The sequence below is a fragment of the Peromyscus maniculatus genome, chromosome 8 (genome assembly GCF_049852395.1).
Source record: "Peromyscus maniculatus bairdii isolate BWxNUB_F1_BW_parent chromosome 8, HU_Pman_BW_mat_3.1, whole genome shotgun sequence".
NCBI lineage: Eukaryota > Metazoa > Chordata > Mammalia > Rodentia > Cricetidae > Peromyscus > Peromyscus maniculatus.
In genome coordinates this window covers 25,686,476-25,708,644 of record NC_134859.1, presented here as the reverse complement: position 1 = coordinate 25,708,644, position 22,169 = coordinate 25,686,476, and the positions used below count along the sequence as shown (strand labels likewise).

At 38.3% G+C, this 22,169-nt stretch overlaps 1 protein-coding gene across 9 annotated transcripts; it reads right to left on the bottom strand.

Moving 5' to 3' along the window:
• Nucleotides 1-2,563: 2,563 nt before the first annotated feature.
• Nucleotides 2,564-21,267, bottom strand: LOC121831765 (uncharacterized). Of its 9 annotated transcripts, XR_013053224.1 has the most exons (5): nt 9,163-20,466; nt 6,251-6,430; nt 6,034-6,142; nt 4,522-4,590; nt 2,564-2,754 (listed from the first exon to the last, which is right to left on the bottom strand). XR_013053224.1 is itself a non-coding variant. In XM_076578180.1 (3 exons), exons 1-3 carry the CDS (start codon nt 20,981-20,983, stop codon nt 2,586-2,588), a joined length of 348 nt encoding a protein of 115 aa, XP_076434295.1. In that variant the 5' UTR covers nt 20,984-21,267; the 3' UTR covers nt 2,564-2,585. The 9 variants fall into 9 exon arrangements, 1 of the variants encoding a protein (XP_076434295.1); XR_013053223.1 differs by having other exon boundaries at nt 6,034-6,430; XR_013053227.1 differs by lacking the exon at nt 4,522-4,590.
• Between the last annotated feature and the right edge of the window lie 902 nt (nt 21,268-22,169).

Genomic DNA, 22,169 nt, shown 5'->3' with positions numbered 1-22,169 from the left:
TGAAATCATGATTCAGAAATATTTGACAACATCCATCAAGCATTTTTCCACACTTCAAACTATAACAAAGGATCATAGGACAATAGGATCATGTTAAAAAGTCAAGCTACTAGTGTGATGATTTGCATTTTGGAAAATATTAGAGTGAATTTTTCAAATTTGATGATTTTAATATTCCTGTGAAGGTGTGGAATATACTTTAAGAATATTAATTTGTAATTATCAACATTTTACAACAATTTCTTTTTCATTCAAGTTTTTTGCATAAGATATCTTTTCTACCAAAAGTTTCAGGAAAACCTTTCAAAAAAATATCACAGTGCTTTCCCATTAGTCTTGAATGATCCAGCTGATTCGTCCATAAACTCATGAATAGACTGACATCATCTGCAACAGTCAGCTTGGGTTCTATCATGTTATAACAAAAGTTGCAATCTATAAATGATTAGACACAGCAGTTTGGTTATTTTTTTCAGTCTATCCTATGTTTAGCTTTTCTACACAATTGTTCTCCAAATATCTGCTTACACCAAGGCCATTTAATTCTAGACATTATGCTATGTCAATACAACGTCATCTTATTCATCACAGTGAGATGCACAAAACCCCTCTTCACAGGTACTGAGCAGGTATTAAGCATTGTTAGAATTTGTTAAGATTGGTGTTAATGATAACTTCTGTAAGGTTAGGCTGTAAGAACAACTTCTTGTGCTCATTTTGGAATAAACAACAAAGGCACTGGGGATGGGACAATTTAACTCTCTAAGTAGCAGGTGTTGGATTCTCCCTCTAGCTGACACTATTTAGAACAAGAGTCCAGGTGGGTAGTTTGTTGGGTCTTCTGTAGCAGGAATCTTAGAAGGCCTTATTAATTAAATCAAACCTGGAGCCAGGTATGGGGGTGAATGCTGGAAGATCAGAGAAGCAGAACAAGCCACAGCTTCCTCACCTTGCCAGTCCCTCAGCTGATCCTGTTTCCTCAGACTGGAAGCCTCTGAGTCCTCATATCCGAATGGATCTCAGCTGAACTGCTGCTAGAAGCCTAAAAGCTTAACCAGCCAAATGCTTCTAGTTTCTGGTCATGCCTTATATATCTTTCTCTTTGTGCCATCACTCCCTGGGATTAAAGGCTCACTTCTTGGCATTAAAGGCGTATGTCACCATGCCTGGTTGTTTCCAATGTGGCCTTGAACTCACAGAGAGGAATTTCTGCCTCTGGAATGCTTGGATTAAAAGTGTATGCTACCACTGCCTAACCTCTATGTTTAATATTGTGGCTGTTCTGTCTCTGACCCCAGATAAGTTTATTAGCGTGCACAATATTTCGGGTAACACAATACCACCACAGTCTTCTATGACTGGTCCAAAACTGACTGATTGCTGCTAGAGTCAAGACTGTGACTGGACAAAGCAATAGCTGTGGTTGGTGAAAACACCACTTCTAGTCCATTTTATGAGGGACACTCAAGTTCACTTACTGCTACCTCTATTGCTGTTGTGACATTAGGTTCAGGAAAGACTTGCCCACTCTGACATTCCTTTTCCTGCTTTCAACAGTGCGGGATGAGCAGGTAACTGGAAGAAAGAAGCATCAGAGCACAGAGGACAGAAGTAGTGAGAATGGGGATGGTGGTAGGAACAGCTTGAGAGTTGGAAAGACCTACCAGGAACCTAGGCCAGACAGCATAGGATTGTGTTGCTACTGGGGAAAAACTGTCACCCATTCTGTGAAAGAATCTATACCATCCAGCAATGTCCTGCAACCAGCATGTTTCCTGACAACTGATACTACATAGCTAGTTTCTGATCCCTGGTCATGGCTTCCAAGATCCTAATGGCAGCAACCTTCACTCTACTGTAGAAGAAGCAAAGGACAGGAGCTGGGTGTAGCCTCTTGACAGCTCCATCGAAGCCTCAGATCAGCACCAGCAGTGCCCACAAGCCTGATCCCTATTCTGACAGAGACTGGAAAAATCTCATCTCCCACAGAGATCCCTCCCTCAGTAATTATTTGACTTAGGCTTGCCAATCTCACTAGAAGGAAGGCTGAAAGAAAGCATTTGGATCACCATAGCTTCTCTGGCATGCAAATGAATAATTGTTACATGAGTATTTGCTAAATGAATTAAATAATTATATGAAGTATTTGGTGTTCAGAAAACAATATATATGTATAACATACAACAAAAGGCTCAACTTATTAAAAAGACAAAACTAGGGTTTGCAACCTGATTTTCTGTATCTAAATTTCCTTTTTCTTTTCTTTCACCAAGTTTTCAAAAAGCTAAATTTGAAATGGAAAGGTCCTTGAAGGTTGTTGGAGGGACTTCAAGAAGAGATTTTTGAACTCCACCCCCTGTGGGGGGGTGTTAGGAGAGAGAGGAGACTGACTATCATCTGCTTAGCAGAGCTCACCATTCTCTGGGTCTAGAGATCTTAGGGTGTGTAAGCTAATTGCAGAGCAACCTCTGTGAACTCAAAAAAGGAAGAGTAACTGTTGTTAATGCCTGCCAAGGGAGCTTTCAAAGTTTCAAGACAAAACAAGTGTTTGCTTCCTGGCATCTATTGTCCCTCCACATTTATTTTCAGGCCATGGGGGACAGACAAGTCACATTGTTTTTATAATGAGTCACCCTTTCTAAAAACAGAACCCTATTTGCATGAACAATAGTTACAGGCCCAGCATGATAGTCAATAAGGCTGAAAACTAGCCTCAAGTGTGTCAATGGCTCTCTTCTGTTCCCTCTGGAGCACCTGAAAAGAGAGAACATTTCACTATAAGCCAGTCAATTACAAAGCACCGTTTCCTAAATACGGAGGTATATTCATCAGAAATAAAAGGAAAAGCAAAAACTAAAACAACACAAAGAATGCACATTATCTGAAAGTATACTTTCCAAATATACTCACAGTCAACATTTACATGGATATTCCTCTGAAGACAGATCTCTCTCAATAGCTTGTATCTTTACAAACCGACTGGCCATTTTCAACTGCAAAGCCCAAAGTAAAGCTGTATAATGCTGGAGACATAACCTCTGAGTTTGAATAGTATCTGTGCCACCAACCAGCTGGACCTTAGGCAATTCTTTAACACTCACTTTCTCCACTAGAAACTGTGTCAATATGTGTTTTGTTTTTAACAGCATTACAAAGATTTTAAAATTGGATACAGAATATGAAGTACCAGGTACTATGCCAGAAACACTCAGTCATTTATGAAAAGTGAACGCAGTGGGATATAGAGGATTATTACCTGATGAGAGCTTGGCATACACAACAGATAGGATAGAGAAAGATTCTTCTGAGGCACCCTGCAGTCAGAACTCCAAAGGGCCAAGACCTCCACTACCTTTTGATCACTGCTGATGGGCACTGTTGCTAAATTGGCTTTTAGACAACTCAGATGGTTGTACTTACTGAAAGTATCTGAAAGTCATTTTCCCAAAAGAAGAAAAATAGTACTGTACAAAGAGTTGCATTAGTGTAATAGGCTTGCATTATGATAGCTCCTCTGTGCTGTATGAAATCCTCTGAACCACAGTAGAAATGGAATGACATCATTAGCTTTATTTTACAGATTGTGAATTTAAGATTTAGTTTACGTGGTATGGGCAAGGACCCAAATGTACCCTGGTATCAGACATGATTCTAGACCTGATGATTCCAATTTGAAACCTTCATTCATCAGGCTGTGCTGTCTCATGAGGCATCCGGACCATCTGAAATAAAATTACTTTATTTGTGCTTGTGTGTATGTGTGTGTGTGTGTGTGTGTGTGTGTGTGTGTGTGTGTATGTATGTATGTAAATTGTGTGTGTCTATGTGTGCTTGTTCCTGTTTGTATAGGTTCATGTGTATAGATATGTATGAAGTTGTGTTGCATATGCACAGCCAAAAGACATCATCAATTATTATTTCTCAGGAACAACAATCTCCTTGTTTCTTGAGACCAGGTCTAACATTTATCTGGTACTCAAACAAGTTAAATGAGCTAACTGGCAGTCTTTAGGGATCTTCATGTTTCTCTTCCCCTGTACTGAGATTATAAATGCTTACCACCATGTGTAGTAGGGTTTTGTGGACTGCTAGCCCCTAAATCATGACACAAAGACTTATTATTAATTAGGAATACTTAGCCTTAGCTTTAGGCTTGTTTATAGCTAGTTTTTTTTTCTTTAACTTAAATTAACCCATATCTATTAAGCTATGTACTGCCCTGAGGCTCATTCACTTCATCTACATGCTGTCCATCCTGCTTTCCGGCTTGGCTGGCTCCTGACTGGCTGGCTGCTGGCTCCACCTATCCCTCCTCTGCCTAGCTATTGGCTTTTTATTAGACCAATCAGATGCCTTAGGCAGGCAAGATGAAACAGCAGCCTATGCTTACATAGTTAAACAATTATTCTGCAACATGAACAACTGCAAGGCATATTTACACAATTACACAAATATTCTATTCCACAACAACCATATCTGGCTTTTTTATTTTCTGGTATGGGCTCTGAAAATGAAACTCACGTAGTCACACTGGCATCCAAGTCCTTTACCAGGTGAGATATCTCTTTGGCCTTGCATTTAGTTTGATTCCTATGGTAATAATAACAATTTAAAACACATTTTATAATAATGTCTATTTGATAGGCAATGAGCTTATGATCTAGTGATCTGAAAGGACATAACCTCTGTTGATTGTCAGATAATGCATTTCTGAGTTGGTTTAAAGCATTAAAGATAATGTCAGAGGTACTAAAATGTGTCTGTGTCATGATAAGAAAACAAAGCACTTCCTCTTGGATCACTTTGACCAAAAGCAAATGAAAGCTCAAATTCTCTACTTCTTTCCCAGTGTCTTCCATCTGTCTATACCTCATGGGTTCTTGCCTGTCTGTAGTTTGTCTGTACTGTATTGATCCATACCTCTACCTGTTGTCTGACTGTCTGTGTCCTAAACAAAGAGCTTTTTCTCTGAATTTATTTAACAGTACAGAAAGAAACAAACAGGGAAAGAGCGAAGGATGCCTTTTTAGAAATCTTATAACAGTTATGTAGGGGATGTAATTACTGACTCCAACTGACCCAGATAAAAAGCAGTACTGCAAGCATGCAACTTATTAAGCAATATCTGTATGCTGTTTCTAGTACTTATGGTAGATATTTATCATACAAAGTCTATATTGACTTGTTCTCTATTTTCAGAAAATCATTATTATAATATACACATCCACACATACACATTACTCTGTGTCAGGGTAATGAAAGAGTACTAAATGTAAGATGACAGTTACACACTGCTTCAGTAGTTAGAGCTAATTACATGTGAAATCCAAGGCAAGCAAGGTTGGTTGTCACATTGTTCTCTTAAACGCATGTTAAAAAACAAAACAAAATCAACAACAGCAATAACAACAACTAAAATCAGACTGAGTAAACAGCTCCAGCTGTGTATATTGGACTATTGGGGCAGTTCTTAATTGACTTACAAGTATATTAGCTTTCCCATGAGGTCTAGCAAAAACTCTCATCCCTAAGAATATAGAAGATATTTACATAATAATGTATCACCTCACAGTAGATGTTAAAGCTCAGGATGACTTAGTACTTTGAACTTGCTGCAAATAAACCTATTTAAGAACTGTTGCTAAGAAAAACACAGTCACACGTGCATCTAAACAGCACATTCTTCAATGATCACATGCTTCCTGTGTTGTTTCAAATCTAAAAACAGACATGTTCCTTTTACCTATTTAAAAGTTAACCACAGAGTCAAAGAAAGAATACAGGAAAACAGTCCTTTTTAACTTTAATCAAGTATTCATTTTACTCTTTTCTCTTTCTTTGCTGATAATTATTTTTAAAATCTTTTCCCTCAGTTGTCAAACAATTTAAAGGATACACATACACACACACACACACACACACACACACACACAAGGTTCTGGACACTAACATATATATCTCAGATATATATCTCAGATAGTTTTCCCTGTGAGTTAGAGCACTAGGTCCCAAAAGACACCTCCATATCCTTACCGGATAAAGAACTTCTCCTGCTCATTCTGAAAGTTCTACTTGATATCCTTGGAGACTATTTTTGTGGGAAATCAAAATGACTGCCTTCATCACGATGAATGATTTTTGACTTAAGGAAAAAAAAAAGTAATTAAGTGACTCACACTACAATCACTCTAAATTAATCAAAAGAAGACAGACATTAATTCAGAGGGAGGAAAATCTATCAAAAACAAACCAAGTTAAACACAGTCGAATCATTAATATCCATTTCACAAGACTGAATGCCATTAGCTCTACTCAGTTAACAGCGCGGGACAATCATTTTCTCTTCCCTCTTCCACTGGTCCATGGAAAAACACTGCTTACTGAGTGTGTTTTCAAGCAACTTCATTTGCTTCTTATTAGCAGGGATTGACTAAAAGAGAAGAGTTTATTAAAATCAAAATTGTATTGGAAAATGTTTAAGCTTAAAACAAACTGATTTTATAGAGAGAGCTTATCAATGCTTTGTTTTGTTTCCTAATACCTGCATGCTTTTGGTAATCAACTTAAAAATGTTTAAATATATACTGAATGACCTACACCAGTCACCCACCCACTCAATTGAAACATATGGAGCAACTATGATTTAGTTAAAGAGAAGGATGAAGGTAAAATTAAAATATTATCATCACTCAAGTATAATATTGACATTATCAAGCAGAGATTCTTTTGCCCCTTCCCTCTCTCCATCTTAGCTCTTCTGTGTGGATATATGCTACACTAGAATGAAGCTTCAGGGATGTGTGTGTGTGTGTGTTTAATAAACTCAAATGTAATTCTAATGTATGTATGTAGTTCTGGAAACTGGGAGTCACAGATTCAAATTCAAGTTGCTATAGTATCCTAGTTTGGTGGTCAAACTATGAACTTTTCTAGAATTAGGACATGTGATTGCTAAAACAGTAAACTAATTCATGGCAAAAGTGGTGTAAAAATGTAAGTATGAAATCTAGTTACCATGTAATTAAAAAAATGTTCTTATAGTCACTGTTCTGCAAGGCTATGAAATTTTTCAGTAATAGCAATGATCATAATGGAAAATATCTAAGATCATGTTTGTTGGGAGGCAAAGAAAAAATAGAACAAGGCAGGGCTGAGAGAAACATTTACTGCTAAATATAAGACTATTTGTAATATTTATATGACTCATGGATTTGTATGTTTAGAATGTGCTATATAAGTTTATGTGTTTGTATGCATGGATGTGAGGTGGTGTGGGGGATCGGTGTATGCTCAGACATGTGCTTATGCATGTGGAGCCAGCCTTTGATGTCAGGAGTCTTCATCAACCACTGTCATCCTAATGTTTTTAGATAGATTCTCTCACTGAGCAGAAGTTGCTGATTCATCTAGATTGGCTGGCCATTTAGTCCCAGGAATTCTCCTGTCTCTGTAACCCAGTGCTGGGATACCAGGCAAGTGCTGAGACACTTGTGTTTTTTTAATATGGTTGCATGGACTCAAATTTACATCTTTTTGCTTTCATCCCAACTCTTCAATATTCTATATTTAAATATTTCTATGGAGAATTTATAGTGGGAAGAGAAAAGGATACTATTCATAATCCTTGTTGCAGGTAGAAAGAAATGTATATTCACATATGCATATATATGAATATTCATTATCCACATGCATATTACATTGTAAAAATATATATATTGCATATTTTAATTTAAAATTTTTACAGAAACAGCAACATTTCACAAGTAAAACTATACTGATTGTGGCAGAGAAGATATGTTCAGATATATGGACATTATCTGACTTTTGCAGGACAGAGGGAACTGGGTTCTCAGAATAGATCTTAAATAAAAGAACCTATGATGCAACTTTAACTCTAAGAATTTTATAATGAAGAGAGGCCCAGTGTTTTCCCTCTGGAGAGGGACCATGCATTTGCTATGGCTATTTAGAAAAAAGGTAAAGGTGATCTCTCTGCAGAGGCCTATCAGTATGTCTCAGAATATCTGAAGTTACTCCTACAAAGCCCTTCAGATTTTTTTTTCTGTGGCTGCCGTGGATGGTGAGGACTTCCTCTCCTATTACTATCCATGTTTCTGCAATCTCTGAGAGTGTTGTCCTCAAGAAATTCAGTTCCTCTACAAGACAATTTGTTTTACTAGCTGCTTGCACAAAGTGCTCTTTTTGCTTAAGACATCCTTGCTTCAGTCACTAGTAAGACTGACTCTCCTTCAGCAAAACAGGCAATGTTTTTTCCTCTTTAAAGTCTGGGCCATGCTCTTAAGAAGTGAATTTAGATTTTTTTCTCCCTTTATATTATGAGTTAGTGCATTATAGTGATCTGTTTACCCAACTACCATCTATATTAGATCTCTGTTTTTCAAAAACAGGGATGTTGTTTTGTCTTTGATTTTATGGCTCCAGGATCAGTGACTGTTCAGTAATAAGCACGTTATGAATAAATATGTTTGTTTCTTTTAAATGACCATTCTCTTAAATCTGTCAATATATTTTGTTGGGTTAAAAAGGCAATGTGTGCTGAAGCATAAAAACTCATATTACTGAGCATTTTTACTTTGGCAAGCATGAAGCTTCATTATTTATAAATGATAAACAGAAGTCTGAAGTTCAAAGACATGATAAGACTGTAACTCTAGACACTTCTATAGGCAAGAGCCAGGTTTCCATCTTGAGTCTGTCAACTAGTCCATTAGATGGAGTGAGAATTGATATAGGGTAGTGCACTCAACTCTCATGACACTCAGAAAAGAGCACCAATGAGGTGGTTCAGAGACACAAATGCTTTGGGTCTTTGAAGTTAATAAAATACAGTTAAACAGGACTCACCACATTACTGCTCATGGGATATATGCTTAACTTATCATAGAAAATGTAAATCCCCACTCTGTTTGACAAGGTCAAAGTAGTCTGGATCATAGAAAAGAAGCTGCTGCTCTGCTCTTTTTTTTTTTTTTTTGTAGAAAACTTCTAAAATAGAATTTTAAACTGAACCACAGCTATGATGATGCAAGGGGAATAATTATTTTTGTTAAATGTCACTAATAATTAGTGGGGACATTTTCAACTTTCACTAACCATAGGAATAATGTGACTAATATCTAAATAACAAAGACACTTACTCACCACTTCACTGATGACTTTTTAATCCACAGATGTGTGTCTTTCACGACTATTTTAAGAAGGAACATGTACTTAAAAAAAAAACAACACTGTCATGAACAACAATGAAAGAACCACATGGTTGGGTAAGACTATTCTTGAGTGGGTAGAAGAATGGGCTCTCTGAGATCATTAAAGGTGGAATTGGGACCACTCCTTTTTCTCTCCTTGCTTCTCCTTGTCTTCCTACACAGGGAGAGGAATGTCAAGTCATGCTCAAAAGCTGTGCTTGGCAATCTCAGATACTGTCAAACATAGAAAAGTTGTTCAGAACTCTGAAATACTGCAGCTGAAGCACTGGCCTGTGCTGGATTAGCCATCCTAAAAGCATATCTGTGTATTGTAGAAGCAAGTTAACTTTTGGAATAACAAAAAGGCAGAGGTGGCCAACCTGAATTGATTTCTGAGTCTTTAAATGGGGTTAGTGTCTATTCACATGCACAAGTGCCCTTGGACATATATATCTACATATACTACAAAGTTACCTTTTTAGATTCCCTAATTAGTTTACCATGACTTCGTGATACTAGTTCAAACAAGCTCTTGAGAAGGATAATTCTTGTTATCCAGAAAACTGGCTAGATGCTTACAAGTCTAGATGCTTATGTCTTCAGACATAGGCTTAGATTGCACATCTGGGTTCACACTAAAGAATATGGAAAGAATATAGTGTACTATGATTACTCTAAAGATCATCTGTCTGCCAGGAAATTTATCATATGAACTGTAAATCTAGAAAATAAGCAGAAACAGTAGAAAAATAGCATTAGCTTATCAAGGTTAATAAATGCTTAGAGATAAAAAACTTTGAGAGATAAAAATCTGAGGAAACTGTTGACCCAGACCAGTATATACTGTATAGGTACAGGCAAAAGGAAAAAAGATCAAGAAGAAGAGGTGCTGTTTAGCTTCCTCTGAAACTGGCAGATTAGCCCCTTCTGTTCTGCACACTAACTGGGTTTTTGTGTTTGATTTTGCTGTCGACACTGGAGGAAATATTTATGGAAGAGATGCACACAAGAAAGAATGTGGCACTCTGGAAGCATAAAGTTCAGAAATGTGTGGTCTCTTCAAGTTTGTATTTTCGGTCTACAAAGTAAAAAATAAGATGTTTTTCAGTGTTGAAGATGCAGTAGCTCAGTAGCTCAGATGACAACTCAGAAGGAATTGTGCCTGCTCATAGAAACACAAGAAGAGATAAGAGAGGGTGATAAAACATAGACACAGTATGGGAAAGAGAATTCTGCTAGGCATACTATCTTTCTGTGTTTATTGCATAAATTTGATAGATTTCATTATGCCAGACATTCCCTCTGCAGTTGATGGGACTATATAGAAAACCATATGACTGTAACTGTTTGGGGCTTACGTACTTTTTATTATCTATCCTTATACCTCCATTCTGTTGCTGGAGGCAAGCCATTAAAATTTCCATGGATTAATCACTTTCTGATTTCACCTATTTCCATAATTGTGAATGGAAAAGAGTATTTTCATTACTTAGGTGCTGCCTGAGTATATTAAAATATATGTGAATGAAACATTTATTTCTATTTTTGACTAATTTGTGGCTATACCTCAGGATATTGCATCCAGAGTATATAGAGAATGTGGAACATCACTACCCAGGACCTAAATGGAATTGAGGCTGTCATCCTTGTGAAGAGACAGTGTTCCCTATATGTGAAGGAAATGTTTGGTGAACATAATGAGTGGGGATTATGACATAAAATCTCATCTTGGACACACTGTAGATGTAACCAGCCGTCTTATTATATAAGAAACACAGAACCAATGCAAAGAAGAAAGCCAAGAGATCAGAGCTAAGAGCCTTACCGCCTGCTGCAGCTGGCCTCTTAAGCCAAGAGACCTCTCCGAAAGGGACCTACTTCCTGTGTGTTTGTCTTTATATAGTCTTTCTGTTCTGCCTTCTCATTGGTTGTAAACCCAAACACATGACAGCCTCATCACTGCCTGTATGTACAGACCTCCAGGTCTTCTATGGTATTGAGATTAAAGGCATGTGTCTCCAATCCTGGCTGTATCCTTGACCACACAGAGATCTACCTAGCTCTTCTACCAAGTGCTAGGATTAAAGGCATGCACCACAAACGCCCAGCTCTGCTATGGCTTGCTATTAGCTCTGACCCCCAAGCAACTTTATTTATTAACATACAAATAAAATCACATTTTAGTACAAATAAAATACCACCATAACACACAGAGACTAATTTCCTACACTTCTTTGAATCTCAGACATATACTTGATTTCCAGAAAATAAAATGTGGACATAAACTATCCATCACATTTTACACGTGCTCATGACAAATTTGTTCTGTGTTACTAGCCCCTTCCACAATGCCTAACACTTCTGGATTGGCCAAGCCAACATGAAATGAAAGCCAGAGACCTACAGATTGCTAGGGTTCTAGTTTAAATGTTGGGGGGAAAACTTTCAATGTATATAAGCCTGATATTAACTTCTGCTACGTCATGTTGCTAAAGTCCTAACACCTGTCACTCTAATATGGCCTTATATCAGCACCTTACAAATATGAATACACATACATGTCTTGTGATGGATGATTCAGTACGAGCATGGTGGTTTGAAAGAAAATGGCTCCCAAAGGGACTGACACTATTAGGTGTGGCCTTATTGGAGAAAGTGTTTCACTGTGGGGACAGGCTCTGAGGTCTCTTTTGCTCAAGTTTCCCTCAGTGTGACTGTCAGTCAACTTCCTTTTGCCTAAAAGATGTATGAGTCTCAACTCCTCAAGTTCCACATCTACCTACATGCCATTGCGCTCCCTACCATGATGATAATGGACTGAACCTTTGAAATTGTAAGCAAGACACACTAATTAAATGTTTTATTTGTAAGAGTTGCTGTGGTCATGGTGTGTCTTCACAGCAACAGAAAACCCTAACTAAGATAGACATTGGAGCCAGGGACTGGGGTATTGCTGTGATAGGCCTGACCATGTTTTTGTTTGGAGGAATTTGGACTTTTGTACTTTGTGTTTGGAAAACAGTGGAATGCTTTAAACACTGCTTAATGGGCCATGCTAGAAGGAGCATGGAAGACAGTGGTGCTGAATATAATTTGATGAACTGTGATGATCAAGAGGCTTCAAAGGAGAAGGATGTTAGTAAGTTGCCTAAAGACTAGTCTTGTGATATTTTGGTGGAAAAAAAAATGGCTGCCTTTTGCTCTTTTTTAAATAGTCTACCTGAAGCTAAATTGAATTTTGTATTGATTCCAGTGGCAGAGGAAATACCAAAAGAGCCTATTATAGATTCTGTCATTTGGCTTTTAGCGGTTACTGTAATGAAGATTTATAATGAAAAGGAGCAAGCTGAGCAGAGTAAATTACAAAATGAAAATTTTGAGGAGAAAAAGAGTACCAGGAAGTGAAATAGAGCTAAATTTAGTGTTCAATGGGATAAATGGATTAAGAAATAGGATAAAGGGGGTGGTGACCTCAAGGCAAGATATCACCCAGCTAAGTTTCCAGTTGTGAAAAGAAAAGAAAGAAATGCTTAGAGCCAAGTGTAGTAGGGCACACCTTTAATCCCAAAACTGGGAATGTAGAGACTAGGGGGTCTCTGAGTTTGAGGCCAGCCTTATCTACAGAGCAAATTTCAAGACAGCCAATCTTAAGCATGTAAGACAGAAAGCTGGTGAAGATGTAATTGAATCATGAAGTCACATTCCAGCCCCAACAAGCAGCAAAATTTGGCTTTAGTGGTTTTGGCTTTAGAGGTAAGAATAGAAGGAGTCATGGAATACAGCTGCTGAGGCCAGGCAGCTGCCAAGGATATTCCTGAATGGAGGCCTAGTGGAGAGGCCATTACATGAAGCTGTGAAGCTGAAGCCTGAATTGCCTTGGTGAACCCAATATGTTAGAGATGTCAGAGTTGTGGGATACCTGCTGAGGAGAGCTGCTAGCAAAGAGTGGAATTAGCCCAAGACTAAGGAGTGTGTTACAGTCAACAGAGCTGAACAGAGTTGGAGATCTGAAGAGCATTTGGACATCAGACTTGGAGCTTCAGAATTTGGAGTTTTCCCAGCTGTTTTTTCATACTTGCTTTTGTCCAGTATTTCTTTGCTGTGCTCCCTTCCCTGTGTTTTAGAATAGTAATATATATTCTGTGCCATTATATATTGGAGTATGTGAACTGCTTTTTTATTCTGATTTTTACAGGGGTATTACAACTAAAAGATTAACATGCATCTCAGAAGAGACTTTGGATTTTGGACTTTGAAACAAGTTTGAGACTGTTACAGACTATGGAGACATTTGAAGTTGGACTGAATGCATTTTTTTTTTGCATTATAATATGGTTATATAAGCTTTTGGGGGCCACAGTGTAAACTGTGGTGGTTTGAAAGAAAATGGCCCCCAAAGGGTATTGGAGAAATTATTTTGGCCACTCCACATAGTTAAAAGGATATTTATTTAATGGCATAACTCACGAATTAAGTGAAAGGTAGGTCGCAGGGTCTGGGGAAGGTGTATCACAGTCCAGTGGTGTTCTCCAGAGCTCTGCACAGTCTACCTTCACTGTTCAGGGTCCCGGCACAGAGAGAGCGCACAGAGTGAGAGCTGGCCCATCCAGCTCTCGGGTCTCCAGGCGCCTCCCCTCGCCCTGCCTCGTAAGCGTGACAGTTGCCAGAGTCTCAATGGGGGTTGGAACTTCCAGATCCAAGCTGGAATGGCTACCCACTACATCTCCCCCTTTTTGTCTAAATAAGAAGGTTCTAAACTAATACAAGACTATATACAAAGGAATGGTTATCAAATATTATCCAGAAATAATGAGGGACAATGACCTAGATAAGATGTAACTACAACCAATGCAAACAATATCAAGCAAGAAACACATACTAAAATCCAGAGAAGTATAGAGCATAGATAAATGGCATGTTATAAAGATCATTCAAAGGTGTCCTATCCTAAAGAACCTGAATCTAATACTTAATATGTTCTATCTAAGATATTATATATACTAAGTTGTAACTATAACTGCTAGTCTTCAATCCCATCAAAGACCTGAGAAGGAACATAATGATACCTGAGAAATGGTAGATGGATGCAAGCAACTTTCGGGAATCATGCAAGAGTAGACCAAGACAGCTGGCAGCCTGGACAGTCACCTAATGTTTCTCAGAATTGTTGGTGCATTCAAATTGGCTACAGGCCTAGAGTAACTGACTGACCATTTTCAGAAGCAGGATTTCTGAAAGACCATCTTACCCTGTCTTGGCAGAGTACAGTGGTTGCTTTCCTTGTGTCCCGCTTGTCCAGAAAGGACAGCATTGCATTTGTACTGTCAGCCATCAAGGCAAGGGCAGTTCTTTGCCCAGTAGGCTATTTTGTGCCAAAAAGGCAAACTTCCAAATGGAAATGTCTTAGAAGCCCAACATTCTCTCGGGATCAATTGGTGCAGCCAGGAGCAATTGTGTCTCACGTCAACAGAATTCTAAGTTATTTAAATGCCATATTCTCTAGGTCTATGAAGTGTTTGAAGATTACCTGTCCATCTGACCTATGTATCTGTAAATCTGGATAATCTAACTAAAATAACTATAGAGATAACAGGCATAGGCAACTATAAATCTATAAGTCTTATCTACCAAAATAACCTAAGGACTAAGGCTTCACGTAAACAAGGTAAACAGTCTATAAGCAAATGTATGGTGAAGAACGATGACTTCAAAATTGTGACAATACACAAGATATTTATAACAGAGGTAGGAATATATAGTGCAATATGCAATATGACAATAATCTTAAATATACATCAATATACCGAATATCCTAAACAGAAGTAGAACATATATAAAGTATGACAGATATAAATTTACATTTGTATCAATATAAAAATGTTTCAAATAAGAGTAGAAATATGTGTACATTATAACAAATATAGTTCTGTATTTGTATCAATATACAAATTATCTTAAACATGAGTATAAAAATAGTTTACATTTGTATCAACATATAAGAATCTATAACAGTACAAATTACAGTGCAAATTATCTAAGGTTGCTATTTTACTAAATTTGTTTACTAGTATATACAATGACTTACCATCATATCTTATACCTATCCATTCCATTTCTTCCCCCCCCTTTTTTTTACAACACTGAGTCTAATATTTTCTTCCACCCCCAACCCTATAACTGTCATCCATAACCCTGAGAATTATGAAACCTAAGGGAGAAGGGGTGTCGTTTTCTTAGAATTGCTTCCTGCTGTTTAGGGGGTGATGTTATCTCTGTTGGGTACGGTGAGAAAGCTCAGATAGTTAAATCTCAGTTAGACTAACTGTAGGTTCTGCAGCAAGTTTTAGAGTAATGGGTAAGATTGTCTGAAATTCTGGCAAGAAGTGTAGTATGATGATGATTACCATGGCATCATTCTGGATTGGGTAGAGTTGTTGTTGTTGGGGCCCCATCTTCCTTCTGGAGACTTCTGAGATTGCTATTAGAAAAACTTATTTGTTATCAAAAATGGGAGGTTTGGATTTAAAGAGGACATAGCATGTAAGAAAGGATTCTGAGAAATCAAGAGTAAGCATGGAGAGAATTAGAATTTAGAAGACAATGGTTCCTTTTTATTGGTTTCCTTCTGTCTCACACCAGAGGGCTCTTCTGATACGGGACTGAAGAATCTATCAAACTTTTCTTTTAGCAATATGCTTGGGTTTAGAGAAGGAGTGAGCCAATTCCATCTCGAAAGCCAGCTTGGCTTATAATTGAATTGGAGCCACAACTTTTCTAGACTGATAGAGAGATAGATGTTAGACAGTGAGATTTTACCATGTGTAGATTGGTACCAATAGATTCTTCCTTTCTGCTGTAAACAGCCGGATATTCAAGGCCTTATGAGTTTTGGAAGATGGGTATTTCCATTATCCTGGAAAGAAAGAAACAGAACCCTACCCCACCCTTTGATTGTTAAATTTTCTTACATCTTGTAGAGATGTCACATTGGTGGATGATCTTTTACTTCTCTTCATCAAGGGGTTTTTCCTGTTTGAATCGAATTTTTATTAATTTTGTTGGTATCCATAGCTTTTCTTCTCCTGCAGAAACAAAGGCAAAACCCCTTCCCCCAACGTAGAACATATCCAGGTTTCCATTCTGAGGTCAGCACATCCTTGAAATAAACTGGTTGGTTTAGCTCAGGAGTTTTGTCTGTCATCCAATGTCTCTCCGCAGCTGTTGTTCCTTTCTCATTAGCATTGAGAAAATTCAAGGTTAATAAAGCACTATGCAGTCTATTTCTAGGAGTCATTGTTACCTGTTGCTGTTTATTTAGCATATTCTTTAAAGATCGATTGGATCTCTCTATCTATGACTGCTTGGCCTGTGGGATTGTGTGGTATACCTGTAACATGCTTTATATTGTAATAAGCAAAGAATTGTCTTATTTTATTGGAGACATAAGAATGGCATACAGTTCTGCCTTTTGTACAGAGCTATATGGACTTTGCACCACTTTACTTAAGTCTCCTGATTTATATCCTGCTTTCCCTGATTTATTTGCATCAGTATAGAATGTGAGGACTCCAGAAATTGGCTTTTGTCGTACAATGTGAGGAAGGACCCATTCAGTCTTCTTTATGAATTCTATTCTCTTGCTTTTGGGATAGTGGTTGTTAATCTCTCCCAAAAAGTTACTGCAGGCTCTCTGCCAGTATTCATTATCATTCCATAGTGATGAAATTTCCTCATTAGTTAACGGTACTACAATTTCTGCTGGGTCCATTCCTGTCAACTGGCGAAGTCTTAATTTACCCTTTTGAATCAAATCAGAGATCTTTTCTATATAAGTCTTTAATTTCTTATTTGGTTTACATGGTAGGAATATCCATTCCAATATAATATCTTCCCTCTGCATCAAAATGCCTGTTGGGGAATGTCTGGAGGGGAATATGACAAGAATGCATTTAAGTTCTGGATCCACACGATCCACATGTGCTTCTCAAATTGTCTTTTCTACTAGAGCCAATTCCTTCTCAGCTTCGGCTGATAATTCTCTTGGACTATTTAATTCTTTGTCCCCTTCTAGAGTATTAGCCAAATTTTGTAGTCCATCTTTGGGTATTCCCATGATACCCAGTAAGTTGGAAATGCTTCCTAATAACTTTTGAAAATCATTAAGAGTCTTCAATCTATCTCTTCTTAGTTGTACCTTTTGGGGTCTAATTTTTTGTATTTTTGTAGCTCTATCTTATATCCTAAGTAATTAATAGAATCTCCTCTTTGTATTTTTTCAGGAGCAATTTGCAGTCCCCAGCGAGGCAAAACTTTTTTTTTACTTCTTCAAACATGCTTTCTAATGTATCTAACTTTGGATCAGCTAATAGGATATCATCCACATAGCGATAAATTATGGATTGTGGAAACTTTACACGAATTATCTCTAATGGTTTCTGCACAAAGTATTGACACAAAGTAGGGCTGTTTAACATTCCCTGTGGGAGGACCTTCCATTGATATCTCTTGACTGGCTGAGAATTATTATAATTAGATACTGTGAAGGCAAATTTTTCTCTATCATTTTCTTGTAAGGGTATGGTAAAGAAACAGTCTTTTAAGTCAATAACTATTATAGGCCATTCTTTGGGTAGCAGAGAGGGCAAAGGCATCCCAGTCTGTAGGGAGCCCATTGGCTGAATTACTTTATTAATAGCTCTCAGATCTGTCAGCATCCTCCAATTACCAGATTTTTTTAAATAACAAATACAGGAGAATTCCAAGGGCTGGTAGATTCTTCAATGTGTTGAGCATTTAACTGCTCTTGAACCAGCTGTTCTAAAGCTTGTAGCTTCTCTTTTGTAAAAGGCCATTGTCCAACCCAGACAGGTTTATTAGTTAGCCATTTTAAAGGTAAGGCAGTTGGTACTTCTGAGAGTTCAACAACAGTCATGCTCTGTTTGTGAACAGCCTGAATGGTTAGTAACTGATTTTTATAGCATGTTATGATATTATTCCTAGAAACATGCATTGGTCTGTATTCCTTTTCTGAAAGTGTAGGAATTTTAATCTGGGTATTCCACTGTTGTAACAGATCTCAGCCCCAAAGATTTACTGCTACATTTGCTACATATGGCTTCAACCTTCCTCTCTGTCCTTCTGGCCCTATGCATTCAACCCATCTCGAACTCTGTTTTATCTGAGATAGAGTGCCAATCCCTAAAAGTTGGACATCTACCTCTTGAAGAGGCCAATTCGGATGCCATGATTTTGGTGTAATTATAGTCACATCTGCACCTGTGTCTACCAGGCCCTCCAGAACCAGGCCATTAATTCGAATTCTAAGCTTTGGTCTTTGTTCATTTATGGAAGTCTGCCAAAATATTTGTTTTATAGTGTTCTTTGTAAACTGTGATCCATCTATCAAAGCTGTTTTATCATCCATTGCAGTATCGGTTTTTACATTAGGCATTCGTTTATTCAGTTGTCCTGGAGAGGAATTTCTTCCACAGTGGCTGGGAATGTTCATACTACGTTTGGTTTGGGGGCCTGCAGGAGGCCCCCTGAGGTGTTTCCCGCCAGTAAAGGGTTGCCTTGTATATCTATTTTTGATCTGCACTCACTGTTCCAATGTCGGCCTTTGCCACATCTTCTACATAATCCAGGAGGTGGTTGGAGTCTCCCGTTTAGGCTATTCCTAGAAGGAGTATTACTTCTAGGAGTACCCCATGTACAGTTTTTACTTATATGACCTGGTGTACCACATTTAAAACATTTGGCACTATAGGGCCTTCTTTCACCTCTGGGATTTGTCTCTCCTATCCAAGCCTCATTACTGTAGTTAAGAGACTGAACACCATTAGTATATTGAATACATTCTTCCAAAGGAGCTGATCTGATCTTTAATGGTGTAAGTATTCTTTTGCATTCTGCATTAGCATTGTCGAACGCCAAGGACTCAGTTAATACTTTTCTTAATTCTTTGTCTGACACAGCTCTTGTTATAGCTATGTTCAGTCTTTGTAAAAAATCAGTGAAGGGTTTGTGCCGTCCCTGAAATATCTTTGTGTATACCTCAGTTGGTTTTCCAAGTTCTGGAATTTTTTTCCCAAGCATTTAGAGCTGCTGTACGGCATAGGAATATTGTATGCTCATCATAAGTGGCTTGTACATTCCTCTCAGCGAAACATCCCTCACCAAGTATTTGATCTTGGGAGATCACAAAACTTCTGATTTTACCTTGTTGTTCTAAATTTTTTGCCTCTTCTCTCAACCAGCTTTTCCACTGTAACTGCTGGCTATATTCTAGAACAGCTGAAATTAACTGATGCCAGTCATCTGGAATGATTCTATGTGAGGTAGACCACGAATTTAACATCTGTCTTACATATGTGGAGTGTATCCCATATGTAACTACTGCTTCCTTTATATTTTTAAAGTCCCTTGTTGAAATTGGTTGTAATGTATATGTCATATATGGCTCAGGGTATGTGTCATCTGCTGGCTTCTCATGGACGATAACAGGATAAGCCATTGTATGAGAGCCATTTGGAGATGTTACAACCTCTATGGTCTTGACCTTCTGCTTATTAGTTCCCTTGTCATGTTTACTGAGAGTTTCTTCTAGGGCTTGCAAACGAGCACCTAGGGTCTGTTCTAGGGAGTGAACCTCCTCTCTTGCAAGGGACTCCAGATTTCTCATGGAATCATAGAAGTTTTTATGATCCTCAGAAACACATGATTCCATGGACCTTATCCTATCAATTAATGATAATCTTTCTTCCTTATATACTGTCTGAGTAGCCACAACTTCACTCTGTAGAGTTAGTGTTCTATCCATTAAATATTCATATTTATTATCAATAAAATCAATTTTGGGTACAAGCCTGTTTTGTAAATCCTGATTAGCAGATTCTAGAGAAAGAATCTTTTTCTGTAAGCCTTCATTACTATCTTTGAAAGCAGATTCCAGAGAGAATCTTTTTCTGTAAGGCTTCATTGCTATCTTTTAAAGCCTGTATCAGTCCCAATAATGACTCATCTTTGTTCTTAAACCAGTGTTTGAACACTGTGTGAATTATTATGATGAATGCCAAAATGGTATAGCCCAGATATGCCTTAGAAATGTCGTATATTTCCAGGAAGATGTCATTCATCATACAGGCAAAAAGGTTTTTAAATTCTTGTGAGGTAATGTTGTCGGCCATATTACATGAATTACTCAAAATTTGTTAGTCAATTTTAAGGTGTAAAATTATCAAGTACCTTTACTTGAAACAATATGCTTACCTTTCATGGGTTTTGGGGCATGTAGTAGCACTTTTCAGCCAGCAGGTGTCATTGGTACAGCTCCAAAACAGGACCTGCTGGCGATCTTGGCTGGAATCGGAGATGACGAAGATGGCAGAAATGGCGGAGATGGCAGAAATCGGAGCTAGCACTCCCCTGCCTCTTTCGCTGGTCTGGGGCTAAGCTAGGGAATTGGGATCAGACTAGCTGCTCCCTTTTTCGGGAATGGAACCGTGTAGGTGTTCCCTGGTTATATGGAACTTTGCAGGCAGGTTTAGGTATCCGCCAGCTAGGGAGGAGAGGGCGGGAGCCGCCCAGGCCTTTGGAGTTTGCCCCCACGTGAGCTCCAGATATTGGAGAAATTATTTTGGCCACCCCATGTAGTTAAAAGGATATTTATTTAATGGCATAACTCACAAATTAAGTGAAAGGTAGGTCGCAGGGTCTGGGGAAGGTGTATCGCAGTCCAGCGGTGTTCTCCACAGCTCTGCACAGTCCACCTTCATCGTTCAGCGTCCCGGCACAGAGAGAGCACACAGAGCGAGAGCTCGCCCATCCAGCTCTTGGGTCTCCAGGCGCCTCCCCTCACCCCACCTCATAGGCGTGACAGTTGCCAGAGTCACAATGGGGGTTGGAACTTCCAGATCCAAGCTGGAATGGCTACCCACTACAAAAGGGAGTGGCACCATTAGGGGGTATGGTCTTGTTGGAAGAAGTGTGTCACTGTGGGGTGGGTTTTGAAGTGTTTTTTGCTCAAGCTTCCCTCAGTGTGACTGTCAGTCAACTTCCTGTTGCCTGAAAGGAGGCAACTTCCTGGAGCCTGCCAGCTCCTACAGCACCACATCTGCCCGTGTGCCACCATACTCTCACTATGATGATAATGGACTGAACCTCTGAAACTGCAAGCTACATACCCTAATTACACATTTTCTTTTTAAGAATTGCCATGGTCATGGTGTGTCTTCACAGCAATAAAAACCCTAAGACAATGACATTATCTAAATGAATTAAATCACTTTATGTTCTGTTTGCTAGATCAATTAGAAAGACTGTTTCCCACAGTATTTGGTCAATAACTTTTTCTCACAGTATGTAATTAGGAAATGAAAGTAATTACAATTGGGAATTGTTAGTCATGGATTTACTTTGCTAAGTTTCATATCTTATTTGAAGATTAAACCAATCTGTAACACAGAGAAGCTATGGAACTGGAAAATTGTCTGGACATTTATAGTTTACATATACTCTCCCTTCTTGAAATCCTAGCACAAGTTTTCTTTGGGGGACAGGTCTACTCTTTACTCTTAGTATGTAACATCTTGTATGATTTAAAGCAGATTAAAGTCAAGGTATGTGTATTATGTAAGCTAAACCAATATCAGAGTACACATACAATTTAGGACATAACAGTCATAATGTATGTGAATTTTTATGTTTATTTGTTTATTTTTTTTCTAGACAGGGTTTCTCTGTATAGCAGCTCTGGCTGTCCTGGAACTCCCTTTGTAGTGCAGGCTGGCCTCAAACTCACAGAGATCTTCCTGCCTCTCTCTCCTGAGTGTTGGGATTAAAGGCTCATGACTGAATTTTTATTGAGGAGAGAGAGTGTACATTCATTAGTCTGAATCTTCATGGGGAATGGAGCATTCCCAGGACTGTGAGTTCGTATTCTTTCAGTTACAGAGGAAGAGC

What these genes read in the sequence shown, in the direction of transcription:
- LOC121831765 (XM_076578180.1), bottom strand. Translation starts at nt 20,983, where the DNA reads ATGAAGGTGGACTGTGCAGAGCTGTGGAGAACACCGCTGGACTGCGAT. An exon ending in ACCTACCTTTCACTTAATTT is followed by an intron (nt 20,568 to 20,894) that starts GTGAGTTATGCC and finishes CTCCGATTCCAG; the next exon opens with CCAAGATCGCCAGCAGGTCC. An exon ending in TGCCCCAAAACCCATGAAAG is followed by an intron (nt 2,755 to 20,477) that starts GTAAGCATATTG and finishes CTCTCTTTTCAG; the next exon opens with GTGCTCCAGAGGGAACAGAA.